Source organism: Schistosoma haematobium, chromosome 1 (genome assembly GCF_000699445.3).
Source record: "Schistosoma haematobium chromosome 1, whole genome shotgun sequence".
Taxonomy (NCBI): Eukaryota; Metazoa; Platyhelminthes; class Trematoda; order Strigeidida; family Schistosomatidae; genus Schistosoma; species Schistosoma haematobium.
In genome coordinates, this window is record NC_067196.1 from 90,271,531 (window position 1) to 90,292,443 (window position 20,913).

The 20,913-nt window shown below is 33.4% G+C and overlaps 1 protein-coding gene across 2 annotated transcripts in view; it reads right to left on the reverse strand.

The window, feature by feature from the left end:
• The window catches only part of MS3_00002434 (uncharacterized protein), a gene marked incomplete at its 3' end in the record, with an annotated part of 45,572 nt that extends 31,026 nt beyond the window's left edge, over positions 1 to 14,546 (reverse strand). The window contains exon 1 of one of the 2 annotated variants that reach the window (XM_051210020.1): positions 14,321 to 14,546. Coding sequence is in view for 1 of the 2 variants with exons in the window: in XM_035732434.2 (XP_035587450.1) it covers positions 2,991 to 3,181 (191 nt within the window). Of the gene's footprint in view, positions 1 to 2,990; positions 5,701 to 14,320 lie in introns of those variants that run through there. The other variant, XM_035732434.2, reaches the window with a different exon arrangement.
• Positions 14,547 to 20,913: the final 6,367 nt, after the last annotated feature.

Sequence of the window (20,913 nt, forward strand, 5' to 3'; positions counted from 1 at the left end):
AAATAGTGAATTATTATTATTTTTCATTATTTTTAATAGAAAATAGAAGTAATAAATGAAGAGAAATATCAGTGTAACAACCATTAAAAAAAAGAAAAGAAAAAGAAAAGCAAAATAATAACGAGAATAATAAACGGATGAGAAGAATGAAGAGAAAAAGATGAGAAGTTTTATTTTTTAAAAGAAAAAAATAAAAGTAATGGGTCAATGAAAAGAAAATTGATAAGAAGAGAAAAGGTATAAAATAAGCTTTAGTTGGATTTCATCAAATTAATAATAATAGATTATAAATAACTGAATCAAGAAAAGTAATACAATTTGTGAAATATTGATTGAAATCATGAGTTAATTGAAGCTAGACCACTATGGAAAACGTGGAAGCACTGGACGGCCGTTTCGTCCTATTATGGGACTCCTCAGTGGCAGTGCGCATCCATGATCCTGCGGGATGCGAGGTGGTGGTCTAGCTTCAATTGACTCATGATTTCAATCAGTAAACTTAACAATCTCCACAACCCCCTAAACGTATGAAATATTATTAGTTTTGTTACATAATCAATTAATCAGTTAGTCAGTCAGGTACAATGTAAGAACAGGCACATATATATGCAGCAGTTCACGTTGTCACACTACATTAGCACAACATGATGAACACCAGATTCATAGAAGTAGTCACTTTCATGATAGAAATGTATAAAAGGAAGATTACGTTTAAGGATATAATACAGGAAGAAAGAATCAGTTCGTGGAAAGAAAAAAATAAAAAGCAATTTCAATCTTACGGTTTGAGGGAAGACAAAGGAGTATATACACCCATGTCATTGTGATCGGTTCTAAGTCATGTTACCCACAGCCTTCAAAAATTGGTAACGATAGTCGCGAGGACTCCAACGAAGTAGTTTACATCTACCAACATGGCTCAGACTAGAAGTTAGTGACTTCAAGCACTGATGCCACGTTTTGGTTTGGCCACACCTAACTTTCTTCCAACCAACCCCAATACTAAGCGGCAATGTGTGTCGTGGTAATCGGTGTTCAGGTATACGTGACACGTGGTGCAAACATCTCAATTAGTGAAGATTCACAACCTCACCAATTCATTTACCATTATTCTTTAATACATTGAATGTAACCTCACTATTCCTTACCGGGTGATCCCACCAAATATGAGCAATATTTCTAAGATGCTGCATTAAAATGTGTCTGATAGAAGGTTGAAACAAGGTGAAGGGAGCTTTAACTTAAAGGTTGAATATATAAGTGATGAAATGTTATTGGATTCTTGTAGACAAATTGAAATTTGACAATAATGTACAAAATACAATTGATATTTCATAAAAATTGATCCTCTTAATAGATTGAAACTAAAGAACTACTGTGGTGTATACTAGTTATATTAACAGACACAAGTAGTATGTAACACTAATTAGATGTACAACCCATGGCAAATAAAGGCTATGAAGATCAAGTTAAATAGAATAATGGCAAATAGAAAGAATCATACAGATTATGTAGGACAAATGATGGAGATGTGCAAATGAATTATTCAATGTCTGATTCTCATATTCTACCAAGAGATTCTACTTTTCAATACATTGGCTGTCTCTACATGTTCTGTCATTCATTACACACTTACACTATTGATGCATTAACAAATTATTTGGAAATTATCACAGCCACATATATGTATACTATAGAGTAGCACAGTTTCACAATTTGATGACGATTGTATGCTCTATGGTCATCAAGATTATGTAAACAATACTGATCGTGAGGTGATATCAGACTGACAATTGTTTTCAAAACCAACTTATTGATATGTACCCAGACATAAACCGTTACTGAGAAACAGCACAAACTGACAACAGGCAGTAGTAACATGGTTATATAGAAGGTGTTACGCAGAAAAATATCTCAGTGAAAATCAGTGATGGTACCGTAATACTGTGAGTTGATTGGAAATAGAAATATTAATTATTGTTCTAACTGTCACTTGATCGTCACGAAGACTGAAGATCCTCTGTTGGACCACTGGTGGAGTCGAGGATACACACTACTACTACTACTACTACTACTACTACTACTACTACTACTACTACTACTACTACTACTAAATAGTTTCATATTAACACGAAATAACTGTGAAATACTTTCTGAATTTCAGTGATTGTCTAACTGAAGTCAGTCCATTATGTGGAGCTGAGCTTATCTAATCGCAATTAGCTAGTAGGGGTTGGTACAATGTCGAGTCCACAAAGGTTATTCTAGCCTGTGAACGGATCAATCTATTCATTCTTCCCAAGCTACAATTTGCAAATGAACTATTCAATGTATGATTCACATATTTTATCAAGAAATTCTATGTTCTCATTAATGACTTTTTATTATTTAGAAACAGTCTAAAGTTATCAAGGATAATTATAAGTATAAAACAAAACGGATACTCTTTAGAGTATCTAAACAATAGGATTTAACTTTATGAAATGGTGGAGAAGATTTATAGTTCAAGTGGATGATTTTGATGAAGTTTTGTTCTTTGAGCTGGATAATTTGATCATGGAGGTTTCATCATTCATCTGACCGACATCATCAGCACAAACTTCAGATAGCTCCATGACTAAACCATTCAGTTCAAAAACACAAAATTCCATTAAAATTTAGCTTTATCATTGAAAATATCATCATTTGATTATGTCTTGTAGAATTCAACTATTTAAAATAATCAGTTTTGATAAATCATACTAAAGCAATGAACTTAATAACTGAAGAGAAAATTGTTGGGATTTTTTAAAATCACCTTTAATCCTTTTACAATATCATTCATTGATATAATGGATAACTTGAATTTCAATGATCCAACTAGATCTAATCATCAATACATATTACTTACACATTTATACAAAAGAAGGAAGAAAAAGAAAGAAAGAAAGAAAAAAGAAGAAAAAGAAGAAAACAAATGAGAAAGTAAACACATAAAACAATATTCTAACTTAATATCAATCTTTACATAAACATCATGATCCTTCTCCTCCTCCTCCTCCTCCTCATCATCATCATCATCATCATCATCATCCTTATTATCCTCTTGGACAATAATAACAACAAAGTTGATCAAAATAAAAATATTTTGGAAAAAAGAAAGGTGATTTAATGAACATCTTCTTTGATAACTTTCTTTCATGTTTAATAGTATCTAATATGAATATAAGTAAAGTTTATCAAATGAAGTACAATGAAGTGAAATCAATTCAATTGTAATTTACTTTTTTAAATCTAATTTTATTCTTCTTAAAGTTCAGTCGATTAAGTCATCTTTAAAATAAATATACAATAACAATAACAATTCGATGGATATATAACATAGAAATCTATTTAGATTATTGTTTATGAAATACTTTTTGATTAGTTATCACTATGCTGATCTGTCTATGAAACAAAGGACGTGTTTACTGCACAACAATTCGTTCCATCCTAATTTATGGCAGTGAAACATGGTCGGTAAGAGTAGAAGATATCCGTGGATTACTAGTATTTGATCATAGGTGCCTTCGAAACATTGCTCGTATATCATGGGACCATCGAGTAAGTAATGCAGTTGTTAGGAAACGGGTACTAGGTAAGGATGGCAAATCAATTGATGAAGTAGGGAAACTTCATCAGTTGAGATGGCTGGCCCATGTGTTACGTATGACCAACCAACGACTGATCCGATGTACGATGTTCAGAGGTATAGGAGTAGGTAGGAAGAAAGCTAGGGGCGACCAGACCAAAACATGGCACAAATCCATGAAGTCATTGACAAGTGGGCTGAGTGAGCCATGTTGGTAGGTATAGACTACCTGGTTGGGATCCACGAGATGATAGTAAACAATGGTTAGAGATCTTGAATGACATGGCTGAAAATCGTTTATAATGGCGCAGGTGCATACACTCTTTGTGTTCTCCCAAATTCTAATCTTCTGAATTCTTGATATCCGTTTTCTTTTTCTCTTTCCAAATTTATTTTACTGGATTATAATCTTTAAATAATATCTTCCAACCCTAATCTTTCCGATTACTGCTTATACTCTTACCACCTCCACCACTACGGGATTTGGATCGAAAACTGCATCTCTGTGCTAATGTGGTTGGAGGTAGTCCAGGTTTTTCACCATCTTATCTCAACATAGTCGAGTCACCTAAACTTGTAGCCTTATTACAATTTGGTCTATAGGATTCGATCTGCACTAGAAAAGACTTGGCATACATGGCATTGATCACCAATCAGTAATCAATCAATTGTGAATCCCTCTTCATTAAATGAGAAATAAATTTAAATTCATTATTGGCTGGAATCTATATATAATTTTATTTTATAAGATAAGCAATGAAGAAATTTCAAAACCAACTTCTAATAAAGCACAGTAACCTAATCGTAACAATTATGTCAAGGAAACACATTTTGATCTGAAAATTTAGAAAAATCAATCAAATAATCGAAAGATTTTCTGGCGATGTTATGACTTTATATCCGGCTTTCTATCACGTGATTTATCCATCAATCAAAATACGACTTATACAATCTTAGCACTGTGCCAAACCAATGACGTTCGACCGGTATGGGCAGCCTAGCGTCCTTATTGATCCGATATCCGCCTAGCCCGTCCATTTGAGTCCAGATCAACAATATGCGAATCGAATCGAATCAAATCGAATCGTTTATTTCAGACATACTGGGTTTATATGTCAAACAAGCATGCCGCAACGCACCGTAAAATAGGAAATAAAATTTGTACACAATAAAGCCAAAAAGTGACTGTGAACGTGGGAGACAGTAGTCAATAAACTGAACATAAGAACAGTAAATCGTACAATAATAATATAGAGGTCAAAATAAAGCTTATAACAAGGGGAATATAAATATACATAATCTAATTATTGAATAGCTATACCATAAGAACGTATAGATAATATTAGTCAATTCATATGTCTCAGAAGTTACTCATGATTAAATCTTCACTCGGATATAACAGGCCAGACTATAATTTATAGACGAATCAATCAGATTTACAATAACAGGTTTTGAATTTCGGCATAAAATTCATTCAGCCAGTTGGCTAAATAAAGTTTTGTCATTATAGTTGACGTCAATTCATGATAGAAAAAAAAACAACCTTGAATCTAAATCCTAACCGTTACCATCAACTATAAATTATAATCCTTATTCTTCAAACTGGTTTATAACCCTCATTTAGCCCTAATAAGTAGGTAGACACTCTCAAAGTCACTTTAGCGTCCCTCAAAGATCGTCCATAAATTATAGTCTCATCGATTTTCCTAGGTTTCTTTCTTTTTTTTTTTGGGGGGGAGGGGTTCTTATTTCTAACTAAAATGCATAAACATTATTAGTGGACAACATAGAAATGGTCATTTTCTGTCTTTTATTATTATTATTATTCAAAGATATTTCATAATCATGATGGATTTGAAATGAGATATAAACAAAGGAAAAGAAAAGAAATCATCTACTGAATAGTTTATATTTAAGTAGTATATATTATCAGTAATACATTCATCATAAACACACATACAAGTTGCTTATTACTTATATAACTAACACTTAGTTAATATTATACATTTCTCTATATGAATTCAAAGTATTAAGGAGAGGAGATGGATCAATTTTTATATAAGATGAATGATTTATTCAAAGGATCAAGATTTTCAAAAAAGGGAGAAAAAAAGAGAAAAAAAATTAAAAGAAAAAAGAAAAGAAAAAAAACTTCTAATGAAATGAATGGATTAGTTTATTTATTTAGTTTTTTTAGTTTTAATAAATATACTACTAATTTCTTTTGATTTATTTATTTATAAAAGAAGAGAATAGTAAATAGAGTTTCCATAGGCATACTCATTCTTATTACTACTAATTATTATGATATTAGTAGTATAAATTTAAATAAAGTTAATTTTTGTTATTGGAAATTAACTGATAGAGATTTATGAGGATTAATGTGTAATTTGTTGGTTTTTATTCATTATAGATTGATCTTATTTGAAGAATCTATTGAGATTATAGTTTATGAATGAACCAATCAAATATAAGATTTTAGTTGTCATTTAGATCGGACGATGTTGTCGAAATGGCACACTACTTTATTGGCCCGAGATTTGACTCCAATTAGATCATATGAATGATTGTTATTGAATGATTGCTGCCGATATGTATATATAGCCTATCCTCGTATATAATCATCGACTTAAATCGTGTCAATAAATAATGGAATTAAATGAGTCAAATAATGAGAGTGGACTTTGAATACATATATTTTGTATATAAAGTGAATGGAATAGAGCAAAGCGAAACAATGCTCAGTGGAGAAGGCGGGTAAGCCAACTTCCCTTTAACCAAGCGTTAATCAATAATTATAGTTACACAAAAATAAGTTACATATATTTGATGAATAGGATAATAAGGGAACACACATAATACACCCATATAAAAACAGTCAAGATTGATAAGCGAATCATTAACAAGGTCAAAATGGGACTAGAGTAGAATGAATAGATTAGCCTGTCCGAAAGCTAGAATAAGGTATATGGGCTTAACATAATAACCGATACTACAAGATAACAGATCTTGAATTTTGATGCGAAATTCACGCATCCATCTTGGTTAAATAGAGTCTTGACATCATAGTTGATGTCAGTTCATGATGAAAACCCTAAGTCTAATTCTTAATCTCAATCATCAACTGTAAGTCATAATTCTAATTCATCACACTGGTTTATTACCCTCATTTGGTCCCACGTATTAGGTGTACACTCTCAAGGTCACTTTAGCGTTCCTCAAAGGTCGTCCATAATTTGTAGTCTCACCGGTATTGGTAAGCTGTTTTGTCTTGTTATCAAATTCATCAACACTAAATACTTATGTTATAAAGTAGTTATTTAATTCATTTAAGATTTTGAATGTATTTCAGTGAATAACTTAGTCAACTTTGAGGTTATAAACAACTTAAGAATAAATGTTCATTAGCCTAAACTATCATATTTTTAAAGGTGTTGAGTTCAGTCAGTATAGAAATTGGTAATTCATTGACACGAATGCATGAAGTAAAACAATATCAATCTTAATGAAAGCTATCCAAAGAAAATATCGTTCAAAACAAAATGATTAATATTACGGAAATGAAAAATGAGAAATGTACAAGTTCAAAAACAAATGATCACAATTGATAATGTTGGTTGAAGGTAGACATTAACGCCGTTGGATGCTGGCCGGCTCAGTGGTCTAGTGGTTAAGCGCTCGTGCGCGCGGCTGATAGGTCCTGGGTTCTAATCTCGCGGGGCAGGATTGTGAATGAGCACTTCTGAAGGGTTTCATACTGTGATGAAACGGTCGTCTAGTGCTTCCGTGTTTGTTGTGGTGGTCTAGCTTTAATTGACTAATGGATTCAATTACTAAATTGATATAATAGCCAAGAATTACGTGTCAGGGTCATTGGCGTAAGAATGACTAACAAATTATTCTAATTATTGACATATTAGACGATAGCATGTGGTTCTGGCTAATCTGACTGCAATTTAGTTGAACGTACGAATATGTTATGAATGTAACTTTACATTTAACTTCGTATATTACCTTTGCTAACCCCAGTTGTATGATGGCGGTAATAAGAAGCCGAATACAATTGGCGTTGGAGGAATTCATTTCAGGCATTTGTATATTCAGACAGAATAAGAAGCGTCAAAATGAAGAGAAGAAAGCAAAGCGAACAAAAATGATGCGCGGTCGAGAAGGCGTATGAGCCAACTCGATTAAATCCAGCAGACACATGATGAATAGGGTAAGCAATTAACACATATACGATCATCTAAAAAAGTCAGGGTTAGTAAGCGAATAAGTAACTCTGAAGAAGTGGCTTACACTGAATCATTAAACGTCAGAAAATCTAATTTTTCTATTCATTGGGATATCTATAATTATGTTATTTGTTTGTTGTATACTACACTTTAGTTCACTACTTATGAGTAATATATGTCACCTTGCTTAGTCCAAAGTGGGATAGAAAAAAACACAGTCTAGTCAAATTAGAACAATATAAGTAAGCGAACATTATTGCTTTCAATCAGATCCTCATCAAAATTTACCCCAATATACAACACAATTTATACGCAGATACGGAAATGTTAAACTAATCAAGGCAGTTAATGAGCCTGTGATAAACACTTGAATTCATGTTTCACTAAAGTAAAAAGTAGGTGAACAAGCTGGAAAATTGATAGTGAAATAACATTCAGTGAAAGTGATCAGATTACGTAATGAGAAGTGTTCAAATAATTGGACAGTGAAACGTATATTCGAGAAGTGGGTTGTGAAGAAGAACAAACGAATGAAGAGAATGGTGAAAAGTAATAAATAAATCATTGATTGATTAGGGGCTAGTTTGGTCAATCAACAGACAAGTGTGTCACAAATTTCTTATGAACACAAACAAGTAAGAAGTGGCTAAAGGGGACTAGTAGGAATAGAGCAAATCACTCTAAATGACCTATTTCTATCTACCACATGAACGATATGAATCAAGTGTGATAGGATAGAGTTGTGTATTGTTTTGACGATACTCTTCCCTAACCACAAATCGAGGTGTTCATTAACTCGTTGGCTCAGTTATTAGGTTGTACATGTAATATGGCTTTCTCCGTAGGAGCAGTTCATGCATGACACCAAATCACGTAACTTATCCTTCAGTTAACGAATCAACATAGGTAGGTCGGTTGAAGGACGATAGACAGAGGTTAGCCTCATTTAACGTTCCTTTCTGGCGATATCTCCGTTGAACTGTAGCTTCAGGAAGAGAGGTTTCTTAATGACCATCCATGTCACTATTTTCCTGTTCATTCTACAAGAATGTTTCTTTAGAGAAGTTTGTGGATAACCGATTTGAATCAATATACCATAAATGAGTATCAAATGAAAATAATAGTTTAGAATAGAGGAAAAGTAAATAGTTTTGGAATTATTCTTAATTCTATGTTATAAAAGAAGTGAAACTGTGGTGTGTGCTACTTATATTGACATAAGTAGTATATAACGCGAGTCAGGAATTTAATGTCTGGCTGCAGAACATTGGGAAGATCAAGAAAGGAAGAATGGGAATAGAAAGTAATTAGTATAGAAATTCAAGAACAATAAATTCCAAGACAATTATTGGACATTTTGCAAATTAAGTATTATAGTATGGTTGTTCTATTTTAGCAAGTAACTCTGTAAAGTTGTGCTAAATATAATTTGGTTGTGCTCACCTATGTTCTCCATGACTACAAAACAATCCATTTTATGTCAATGATAATAAGTGTTACTGAGAGATAATTAGAAAGGACATGAATGAGATAGTGGATTATGAAACGATTGTTACATATGTTGGTATATACATTATCCAAAACTATATATATATATATGCACATAAAGAAGTATTTGATAAACATCATGTTTAAAAAGTGTTTGTCGGTGTAGATAACTTTCTTGTTGTGTTTTCTATCTCCCGATACATATAGATTGAAACAGGTAGGTGATCAGTCGTTTTATGTATAGTTACTAGGGTATTCTACATAATGCAAATACTTGTTAGAATGTTACTGTATACCAATCATTATGAATATATATTACGTCTTATACATAATTAAGCATTTATAATGATAGTATCAGCTGTTAATAATATTTAATAAAGAATAAAAAAGTAAAGAAGTACTGTAGATTAAAAGAGAATTAATAAATGATCTACTATGTATAGATGTAATATGGTTATGGGTTCATTTGGAATAATGAAATTGATTGAAGTAATGATTGAAGTTATATAGAAGACTATCATTAAATGGTGATTCTGATCAGTAATTCAGTCATAACTTTTTAGCCAGTCGGTTAAAACGTGGGACCAGGCACATATATGCATCAGTTTACATTGCTATACGTCATTAGCACAATAAGATGAACATCGAATTCATAAAAGGAGTCACTTAGAAATGTATAAAAGGAAGATTGCGTATGAGGATATAGTACAGGAAGAAAGAATTAGTTCGTAGAAATAAAGATATGAAGCAATTTTCATCTCAGTATTTAAGGGAAGATAGAGAGTGTATACACCTACACCATTGTGATCGTTTGTGTGCCATGTCAACAAGAGTCTCCAAGCATTGATTACGACAATCACGCGGACCCCAACCAAGTAGTCTGCATCTACCAACATGGCTCAGACTAGAAGTTCGTGATTTCATGGACTGATAACATGTTTTGTTCTGGCCGCCCCCTAACTTTCTTCCAATCATCCCCAACACTAGTCAGCATTGTGTGTCGTGGAAATCGTTGTTCAGGTATACGTGACACCTGGTTCAAATATCTAAGCCTATGAACATTCGCAACCTCATCAAATGATTTACCGTCACTTCCTAATACCCTGCGTCTAACCTCATTATTACTTACCCGATGGTCCCAGCAGATGCGAGCAAAATTTATTAGATATATGTGATCAAATACTAGTAACCTACTTCTACTTTTAATGACCACGTTTTGCAGCCGTAAGGTAGAACAGAACGAACTACTGCGCTGTATTGACACCGGTCATTCCTGAAGCAACGATTTGCATTTAGAGGGGGATAAACATATTTTAAACAAGCTGGCATTGTTGTGATATTGTGACACCGTATTTAGAATACAGAGGATGTTGTTGATTTTTCTGCCAACATACTATGTTAAATTGATGTTATTTTGGGGTCCTGAAGTTGATATGATTTCGGATTTACCCGTTCACATACATGGCTTCCTAGTGGTGAAGATATATTCATTATTATGGTGGAGAAGAATTGTAACACAAATGGAAGTTTTCGATGTTTTCTGTTCCCCCAATCACTCAGTCAACCAACTATAGAAAACTATTAGGTCCACAGTGTGGTTAAATATGATGTTAACTAAACAAATATACAATCAAGATCAAGATCAACAGAAGAGATTGTCATTCATAGGTGAAACGACAATCCAGATAGCTTACTTCTATTTAAAGTTTTATGTTGATGATTTTGTCCAGAAAAATGTTGAAAACTTCCCGAGAAAATCTCACAACTCAGAAAATGATACTCTACCAAAATGTCATATTCTCAGAACATTCTTGCCCATAAAAAAAGAATAGTTACTTTCAATCAATTTATATGTAGCTATTTTATTTAATGTAGAGGTAAATGAAAAAGGAAACTGGTTTATAAATCAAACCCAATCACACTCGATTAGAAAAGTGAATGGATGTTAGTAAAATCCATTGAAGTAGTTCGACATGATGCAAGTGCTTATCATCATTGACATATTTCATTCATGTGTTTATATTATTATTATTATCAGTATAGAGGTTGCGGAGATTATTAAGTTTTTGATTCAGATCACGAATCGATTGATGTTAGACTCACACAATATGACGAAACAGTCATTCAATGCTTTCAGGTTTTCAATGATGGTTCAAGATCAATCGATTCATGATCTCAATCAAAAACTTAATCTTTGTTGTCAATCTAATGTTGATCAACTTTGTTCATTGTCTTAATCAAAATCAATCAATTAATTATTATTATTCATTCGATCATAAGATCTATTATCAATCAATTAGTGATTTAAAGAAATGATGATAGAGCTTAACATTAAAAAAATACAACATTCCCAAAGTTGTATACTTTTACACAATTCTAAATCTCAGCATATGCTCATTAATGTTGTGTAATAAACTAATGGAAAAATTAATTCACTTGGTATTATTGTTCACTTATATCTTCCTATTGATGTTTAGGATTGAAATTGATCAGTCTGTTATTGACATATGTGCATCATGTGTATATTGCCTCGATAGTGTCATCTTTGTTGATATGGGAAAAAATGGTTGTAAAACTCATGTTTTCAAGTTGTTTTTTTTTTTAAAAAAAAACATGAACAGATGTATTTTAGCCCGGATAAATTGTAACTATCAGTATATTTTAAAGAGAGCAAGAATGAAGATTGGTGCAGAATGGTAGGAATTCATTTTATTTCGTTCGGTTCTCATCAGCTGCTTTATCATTAACATACTTATACATAAGAGAGTGATCAAAGATGTATCATGATGTAGTGAAGATTTCAATAGAGTTCAATATGGTCATAAGAAATTGTTTATTTCGGATAAATAAAGTTTGAGAAGGAAAGTTCTAAAACATTGAACTAGTGATTAGAACTCATGGAGTTAACAAACATTAGATGATTATGTAATCAAGTAACTGAAAATAGAATCATGGTAATAAAGGAAGATCAATTAGGACATTAATGAAAAATGTCAATGATGTAATTTAAACTTCAGAAAGAGTTGAAATAATGCATGACATAATAGATTAAAAGGGGTGGGGGGGGGTAATGTTACCACTATTTCAATGTTTTGAAGATTTCCCTCTCAAACATTGTTTATTCCAAACAAAATTTTTATAACCTTATTGAACTCTATGGGAATCTTCGCTACATCATGATACACTTATATTCATCCTCAATCACCCTCTTATGTATAAGTATGTCAATATCTGTAATAACATTGATTTTCAAATATTTTAGATTGTAAGCAGTTGATGAGAACAGAACGAAATCAAATGAATTCATTTATTAATCTGCATCAATCTTTGTTCTTGCTCACTCTAAGATAATAAAAGGAACTATATATGTATGAAATCAATATATTTCCTGGATAAATAATATATATATATATATATATATATATATATATCATTTATTTTGTATATTTAAAGGGATATAATATTAATATAGTAACACGCAGTGACGAGTCACCTAGACTGGTGGCCACATTGCAACATGGTCGATAGCATTCGATCTGCACTAAATAAGGATTTGAAACACATAAACACTAGAATGTATTCAATAATTCAATGCAACTAGTAACTAAGTACTTTTAAGCATATAGTAATAAAGAAAATAATTATGACCATTTAGCTAAAGTATTAAAATGTAAAACAAATTTGAAACGATTCAGTACTTGTTTCCATAAATGTACACTCACAAAAAAGGTCAAATATAAGTGTTACATCATTAAATGAATCAAATATCAATTTGAAGTGAACATCCTCATTATGACATTTGGTAAATAAAGATGGAACGAATTTTTTTGGTGTGTTTTACTTATTCCTTAACATTTGTCTCTTGATTCTTACATAACTACTATGGCAACATAGCAACTATTTGATTTTCGAATAATTACTTTGATCATTATGAATCCACTTTCTTCCAATTACTCAATGTTAATTTATAATCGATATGTCATTATATAATTATTACGTAACGTATCTAGTCGATGAATATTTACCTTGTAGATTACTTTGAACGCAGAGTCTGTCTTGAATGAATGATCTGTGTTCACAAGGTGTTCGATTATAGAACTTCTTATTGAGCCGTTGCCTCCTCATTTTAGCCACGCCGGACAATGTTCTTGAATTCTTTTGCATAAAGTACCCATCGAACGACCTTATTTAATGTCTTAATGGGTGTATTAACTCCGCCTGGAGTCCCTCCGGGGGCTACTGCTGGTCCCAAGCCCGGATAAAGGAGGAGGGTTGGGCATGGGGTTAGCGTCCCCATCCCGTAGAAAACTAACTCGCTAAAAAAACGCTAACCAGAAAGTAATGGGTGTATTCCGTTTAATAAAAAATTCCAAGGACCCTTCGATGAGTATTATTTCATTATTGTAAATCATACTCATATATATACATATTAGTGTAGAACAATGATGAAAAAGTAATTGAAAAGAAATTTCTTCACTCAATTCGTTCCTTCTTTATATATATATCAGAAAGGGTTTCGAGGATATTATAGTAATCATAAGAGTTGAATGCATGAGTCAATTAAAGCTAGACTATCATGAAAAACCTGAAAACACTGGACGACCGATTTGTCCTATTGTGAGATTCTTCAACAGTGCACATCCACGATTCCGCATCGCAAGATTCGAACACAGGACCTATCAATCTCGCGCGCTCATGATTAACCACTAAGCAGTCATCCAATGGTGTTAATGTTTAATTTCAACTAATCCACAAAATTGAGTGACACATCCATCATTGTCATCAGTGAGTTACTATCTTACAACTGAACAGATTGAACTTTACTGGTCACTTTTTCTTAGTAGAACTCCAAGAGTTCCATGCTACGACTAAACGGCCGTCCAGTGGCTTCCAGGTTTTCTATGGTGGTCCAGCTTCCATTGAATCATGACCTAAACTATTGAAATATATATATGCTTATCAAAACAAAATGAAACATATTACTTACATAGTTACTATTGTTATTATTAGATAATAAGATAATTGATATTAATTGGTGTTAATATTAATTAATGAGAATAATAATATGAGTATTTGTATGTGGACGTTTTGTCGTATATTATTATACTGTGGTGTATATATAAGATATGTATTTCTCTGTTTTAACTTTTGCGAATGATTCAAGTGTTCCAATTGATGATCTACACCAATCTACGTCAATCAATTTTTAATTTATTTAGGATAAAAAACCATCTACATATATATATATACATGTGTGTGCGTGTGTGTAAGTTATTTCCATGACCTTCAACATCTTGAACCAATCAAATTAAAGCTTAATCTCTTGGCTACAATATCCACCTACGCGCATAGGAGATAACAAAAAAAAATTTTTTTTGTTTTGTTTTTACAGTTAATACAAAAACACAGGAGTATTTATTATAGAGAAAAAAAACCCATATGGATACACTCATCTAACTAACTAACTATCTATCTATCCATCTATCTATATTCATGATTAACCAAACGAAAATATCAAGCAAACTTATAGGGCACTTATTCACACAAATTAGTACAATATTCAAATCAGATAAATGATATTGTAGAAAGTTTTCTTCATAAGTCTTCATGTTATTATTACATTTAACCTTAAATGAAAGAATATTTTGCAATAAAATGTTTCTTATAATTATTATAAATAATAGAACATTAATAATTATTATTATTACTATAATAAGAGAGGAATGCAGACAGAACATACATTGTTGCCATGAAAAGTACATTCATGCTAAAAATAAACAATTGATGGAAATATATCACATACACGTACACAATATATATATATATATATATATATATATATATATATATAGATGTATCGCCTAATAATGTGAATCAACTAAAGTGAAACAATGGAGATTCTTCTGGAGGTACCTGAAAAGGAAATTGGATTAGAGGTGGTCTCAGTGACCTGAGAGAGTGACCGCAGTGCCCAAGGGACAACTGCTTGAGGTCGGTCACACAAGATCTTTTCGTGGTAGGTTTTTGACGTGTTAGCTCCGTTCTTAAAAGGGTCTTACCGCCGGAGACGGAAATCCGTGAGGTAAGGTGAGGTGTGCATTTTTAGGGTCGACCTTTTCTAATCCCACCCCTCCTTGTGGGAAGGCAGCATCGCTGTCATGCTGGTTGTCTGAAGGAAACACCTTACTGCTGTCACACCTCTGTACAGTCAGCAGTACGACTTCGCCTTCGGACCTTGGGTTTGTTGCTTTTAGTCTTACCGCTCTTCAAGCGACCTGTCTGACATGGTAGGACCTTGAGGAACGGTTGTTCCAGCCAGTATAGCTTGGTTGCTTCATCACGATAGGCAAGCCCGACCACCACGTCAAGGTAGCAACAACGGTCGGGAAAGTGAAACAATATAAACCAGTAAATCTAAACTGAGTGGTTTAAAAGCTTGAAGCTTTTTAAAGAGATTTTAAAAAGCTTAAGTTCGACTGCCCTCCAAGTTGTGGATTTCAATGTCTCGACTAACTATTATTTTTCAATTGTGCAAATATTATAACAAACTTTCTTGATTTAGATTTGTTTGAACTAAATAATTATGAATTGTAGTGGTTATACTAATTCAGTATTATGAAATGATTAAAACATATGGTAATTATGAATATTACACATCTAAAGTCAAAATACGCAGATGACCTAGTCCTCCTATCAAATATACACGAAAAAATGCAGATAAAGACAGCTAGTGTAGCAGTAGTCTCTGCATCCGTAGGCCTCAACATACACAAGGGGAAAACCAAGATCCTCAAATACAACACAGAGAACAGCGATCCAATCACTCTTGATGGCAAAACTCTCGAAGATGTAGAATCTTTCACATACCTGAGAAGCATCATCGATGAACAAGGAAGATATGGATGCAGACATAAAGGCGAGAATTAGCAAAGCAAGGGCAGCATTCCTACAGTTAAAGAACATATGGAATTCAAAATAACTGTCTGTCAACCAATATCAAAGTCAAAATCTTCAATACGAACGTCAAGGCAGTTCTACTGTACGGAGTTGAAACAAGGAGAACTACTACAACCATCATCAAGAACGTACAAGTATTTATAAATGGTTGTCTACGCAAGATACTCAACATCCATTGGCCGGATACCATCAGTGACAGCCTACTGTGGTAGAGAATAAACCAGCTTCCAACTGAAGAGGAAATGAAGAAGAGACGTTGGAAGTGGATAAGACATACACTACGGAAACCACCAAATTGCATCACGAGGCAAGCCCTAACTCGGAATCCTGAAGGGAAGCGGAAAAGAAGAAGTCCAAACGAAACATTACGTCGGAAAATTGAAACAGATATGAAAAGAATGAATAACAATTGGAAAGAGGTGGAAAGGATTGTCCAGGGCAGGCTTGGATGGAGAATGCTGGTGGGTGGCCTATGTTCCTTCACGAGGAGTAACAGGCGATGCATGGTTGTGTGTGTGTGTGAATATCAAAATACGTTATTTGTTGGAATAATTTCCTTCTTCTTAACTCTTTAAATGTAACAACTGACAAATATGTTGCAATTCATACACCGTTTAAAATAAGTGAAAAATATTGAACTATTGAACAAAATATTTATTAACTGTTGAATTTGTGAATAATTACAATTTGAATGTATGTTGAAGAGAAATATCCTGCTATATTGTACAACTGATGCAGAGAATTCCTAACTGTAACGAAATTTATAGTAATGACTTTTAAATATTACAAGTTGTAAACAACTGACGAGGACTGACAAAATAAGATGAATTTATGCTATTCCGCTAGAGCCTTTGTTCTTGCTGTTTTCAAAATGAAAACATTGTTAGTGATTATTGAAGTATGTGATTGATCTCAAATGGAACAAGACTTATCTCCTAGATTTTGATACTAGTCAGAATTTAAAAAGATTCATCATAAGTTTCCGTCTTATTAAATTTATATATATCCACACGGAATTCGGTCTGTTGACCTCGATGTTTTCCGTTCACTGGGCCTTTTATCCCGTTCAGCAACACTCTATTGAAAACTTTTCCTGGTACCGATAGTAGTGTGAATTTTCTGTACTTCACACATTCGCTGAGACCTCCTTTCTTTGGTATCTTAATGAGCTGACCTTCCTTCCAGTCTGTCGGTGGCATTTGTTCTTCCTCCAAAATCTTCTTAAACAGGACATGGAGCATCTTTGCAGTTACTTCTATGTCTGACTTCAGTGCTTCAGCTGGTATGTTGTCAGGCCTCGCTGTTTTCCCGCTCTTGATTTGTCTGATGACCATTCCGATTTCGTCCGTCGTTGGTGGAGTGACAGCTATAAGAAAGTCTGTGTGTGTTGCTTCGGTACCCGATAGATTCAATGGGGCTGGTATATTCAGTAGTTCCGCAGAGTGTTCTACACATCTGTTCTGCTGATCTTGAAATTCAGTGAATGTCTTGCATTGTTTTTCGTTGACTAGCCTCTTTGGTTTACTATATTTCTCTACCAGTTTCTTCATTATATCATATGGATATCTCATATTTCCTTTTCTTGCAGCTTTTTTCGCTGCCGTTGCTAGATCTTCCACGTGTTTCTGCTTTTCGTCTCTAATGCTCTTCTTCATTTGCCTGTTTGCTTCTGAGTACGCAGATTTTACCTTAACTTTCTCTGCTCTTATTCGACTATTTTTAATTGCTGTCTTTTTGTTCTACTTTTCTTTGATCTTGTCCAGTGTTTCTCTAGAGATCCATTCCTTATGATGATGCTTCTTGAGGCCCAGAACCTCTTGACACTTTGAAGTTAATGCTTCTTTGATACCTTTCCAGTTGTCCTCCATAGTTGTTTCTTCTTCCTTCAGTAGATCCTGTAAGACTTGGAACCTGTCGTTGAGAATTATCGTGAATTCGTTGAATTTGTCAGTATGTCGAAGAAAGGCTGTATTGAACCTTTGTACTTCTATTTTCCCAGCAGTCCAATGTTTCTTCAGCTTCAGTTTCGTTTTGGCAACCATTAGGTAGATGATGATCTGAAGCTATGTCAGCTGCTCTCTTGGTTATTATATCTTCCGTTGATCTTCTAATTTTTTAATGTTACAAATATGATTGTTTCTGTGCAATGTAATGTGATGAGAACTATGTAGTTTTGTGAATGCGTTTGTGTAGGAATGTTATTATTTTTTCTACTTTATGTTTATTTGAATAGTAAATGGTTAGTTAATTTACTTTCATTGATTGATTCCTGTCATTATTTTGTCATAAAAATGCTTCTTATGAAGTTCACTTAATATCTATTTAGATCAAATTGACTTATATAAGTTGATGGACAATATAAATTAGTAACTTATTTGTTAAGGTCAATGTTTTCCATTTATTGATATTAAGGATTGACACGTGTCAATAGGTTTCATAAGTGACTTAATGACAAAATTTAAACAATCTACTCAATATACAGATATACCAATTGAGATCATTTATTTGAACTCTTGAATGTCAACAATAGGGAAGAACAAATCTTTGCAAATAAGATCATACATGTTGAACACGTTACGATAAATGTTAAATCAGAATGAGTTTTGTGGAGATTTTAGGAAATTTCACAGGTTGAAATCATGAGTCAGTTGAAGCTAGACCACCATGCAAAACCTGGAATCATTGAACGGTCGTTTCATCCTATTGTGGGACTCTTCTGCAGTCCTGGGTCCAAATCCCACGAGGCGGGGTCTTGGATATGAACTGCTGAAGAGTTTCATACTAGGACAAAACAGCCGTCCAGTGCTTTCAGGTTTTGCACGGTGGTCTAGCTTCAACTGACTCATGATCTCAACTATTGAAATTACTACAATCTTCACAAAACCCCTTGTGATTTTAATGTTTAAATGGGAATTATCTGTCGAATAAACAACTAACATTATACTTTTAAGTTTGATTAAATTATAAAGAACTAAAAATTTTTGGATTAAGTGGGAGACATAGTTTTGTAGGTCTTAAAAAATGGTTAAAATTATTTGTTAAACATCAATAATGTAAATTTTTGGACTTAAATGGACTTGAATGTGTTTGACCTGATTGATAATCTTCCAAACGTATTCACAAAGGAAATGTTAAACGATTAACAAGATTCTAGGATTCGTAATCAAATCGCTCTTGATTGAAGATCAAGAACTGTTCGTTACAAACAAGTCTTTGAGTGTACCTATCAAAACAGAAAATGGGTGCACAGAAGAACTTTATTTCATGAGTTCAATCCTTGAATGAGTCGTTATTGAAAATTATTGAGAAGTTCCATTATAAGAAACTAACAAATGTCCAGTATTTCATGGTTTTCATTAAAGTTTCACATGAAGTCAATCTACAATGAATATCATCTTCAAAAGATTTATGAAGTTCTATTTCAGACTGGAACGTTTACCGTTCGATATTTTATCACTTCTTGTTTGAAATAACTCTATTCAAATGCCTAGATTGATTGAAAAAAACTCGTGTTTATTTTAACTTCATACATTTACTTTTCACAGCACATAAAACTAGAAAGATTTCATAACTTATTATTTTTTTCAAATCAGAAGGGTTTTTGTGAATATTATAGTAATTTCTTGATTGAGATCATGAACCGATTGATGCTAGACCACCACCTCTGGAAACCTGGAAGCACTGGACGCCCGTTTCGTCCTATTGTGGGACCCCTCAGCAGTGCGCATCCACAATGCCGCTCACGGGATTCGAACCCAGGACCTTCGGTCTCGCGCGTGAACGCCTAACCAACTGGACCACTGAGTCGGCATCTAATGATGATAGTGTCTAACATCAACCAATCCACGAAATTGCGCGACCAACTTCCATTGTACTGAGGTAGATACCTGTCTCTACCCGACATGGAATAGCTCCACTGATCACGGCTTCTCACTAGAACTCAAAGAATTCCCTCACGAAGCTAGTCACTAGTGAGCACATGTTGATTACTAGTATAGGGGTTGTGGAGATCGGTTCATGATCTCAGTCAAAAACGTAATAATCTCCACAACCCCTATACTAGTATAGTAATTTCAATAGTTGAGATCATGAGTCAATAGAAGCTAGATCACCATAGAAAACCTGAAAGCACTAGACGGTCGTTTCATCCTTTTGTGGGACACCTCAGCAGTGCGCATACATGATCCCGCTTCACGAGATTCGAACACAGGACTTATCAATCTCGTGCGCGAACGTTTAATCACTAGACCACTGAGCAGTCATCTGATGGTGTTAATGTTTAACTTCAACTAATCAACGAAATTGAGCGACACATCCACCATTGTTGTCAGTGAGTTACTATCTCACAACAGATCCGGTTGAACTCTACTACTCACTGCTATTATTTTATTGTTGGTAAGCATTTAAATCTTACAACTTTTGTTAAAATCTACAGTCGATTAATCTTTTTTTTTTAAAATTTTGATATTGTCATTAAATCAAAACTATTTAATTGGAGTTGTTTGATGGTTATCCGTCGAATCCATACCTCGTATATAGTGTATTGTATTCAAATCTCAAAAGAAGGATGAAATTACATCCAGATGAAAAGTTATAAATAGAATGAAATGCGTGTCTTGAACT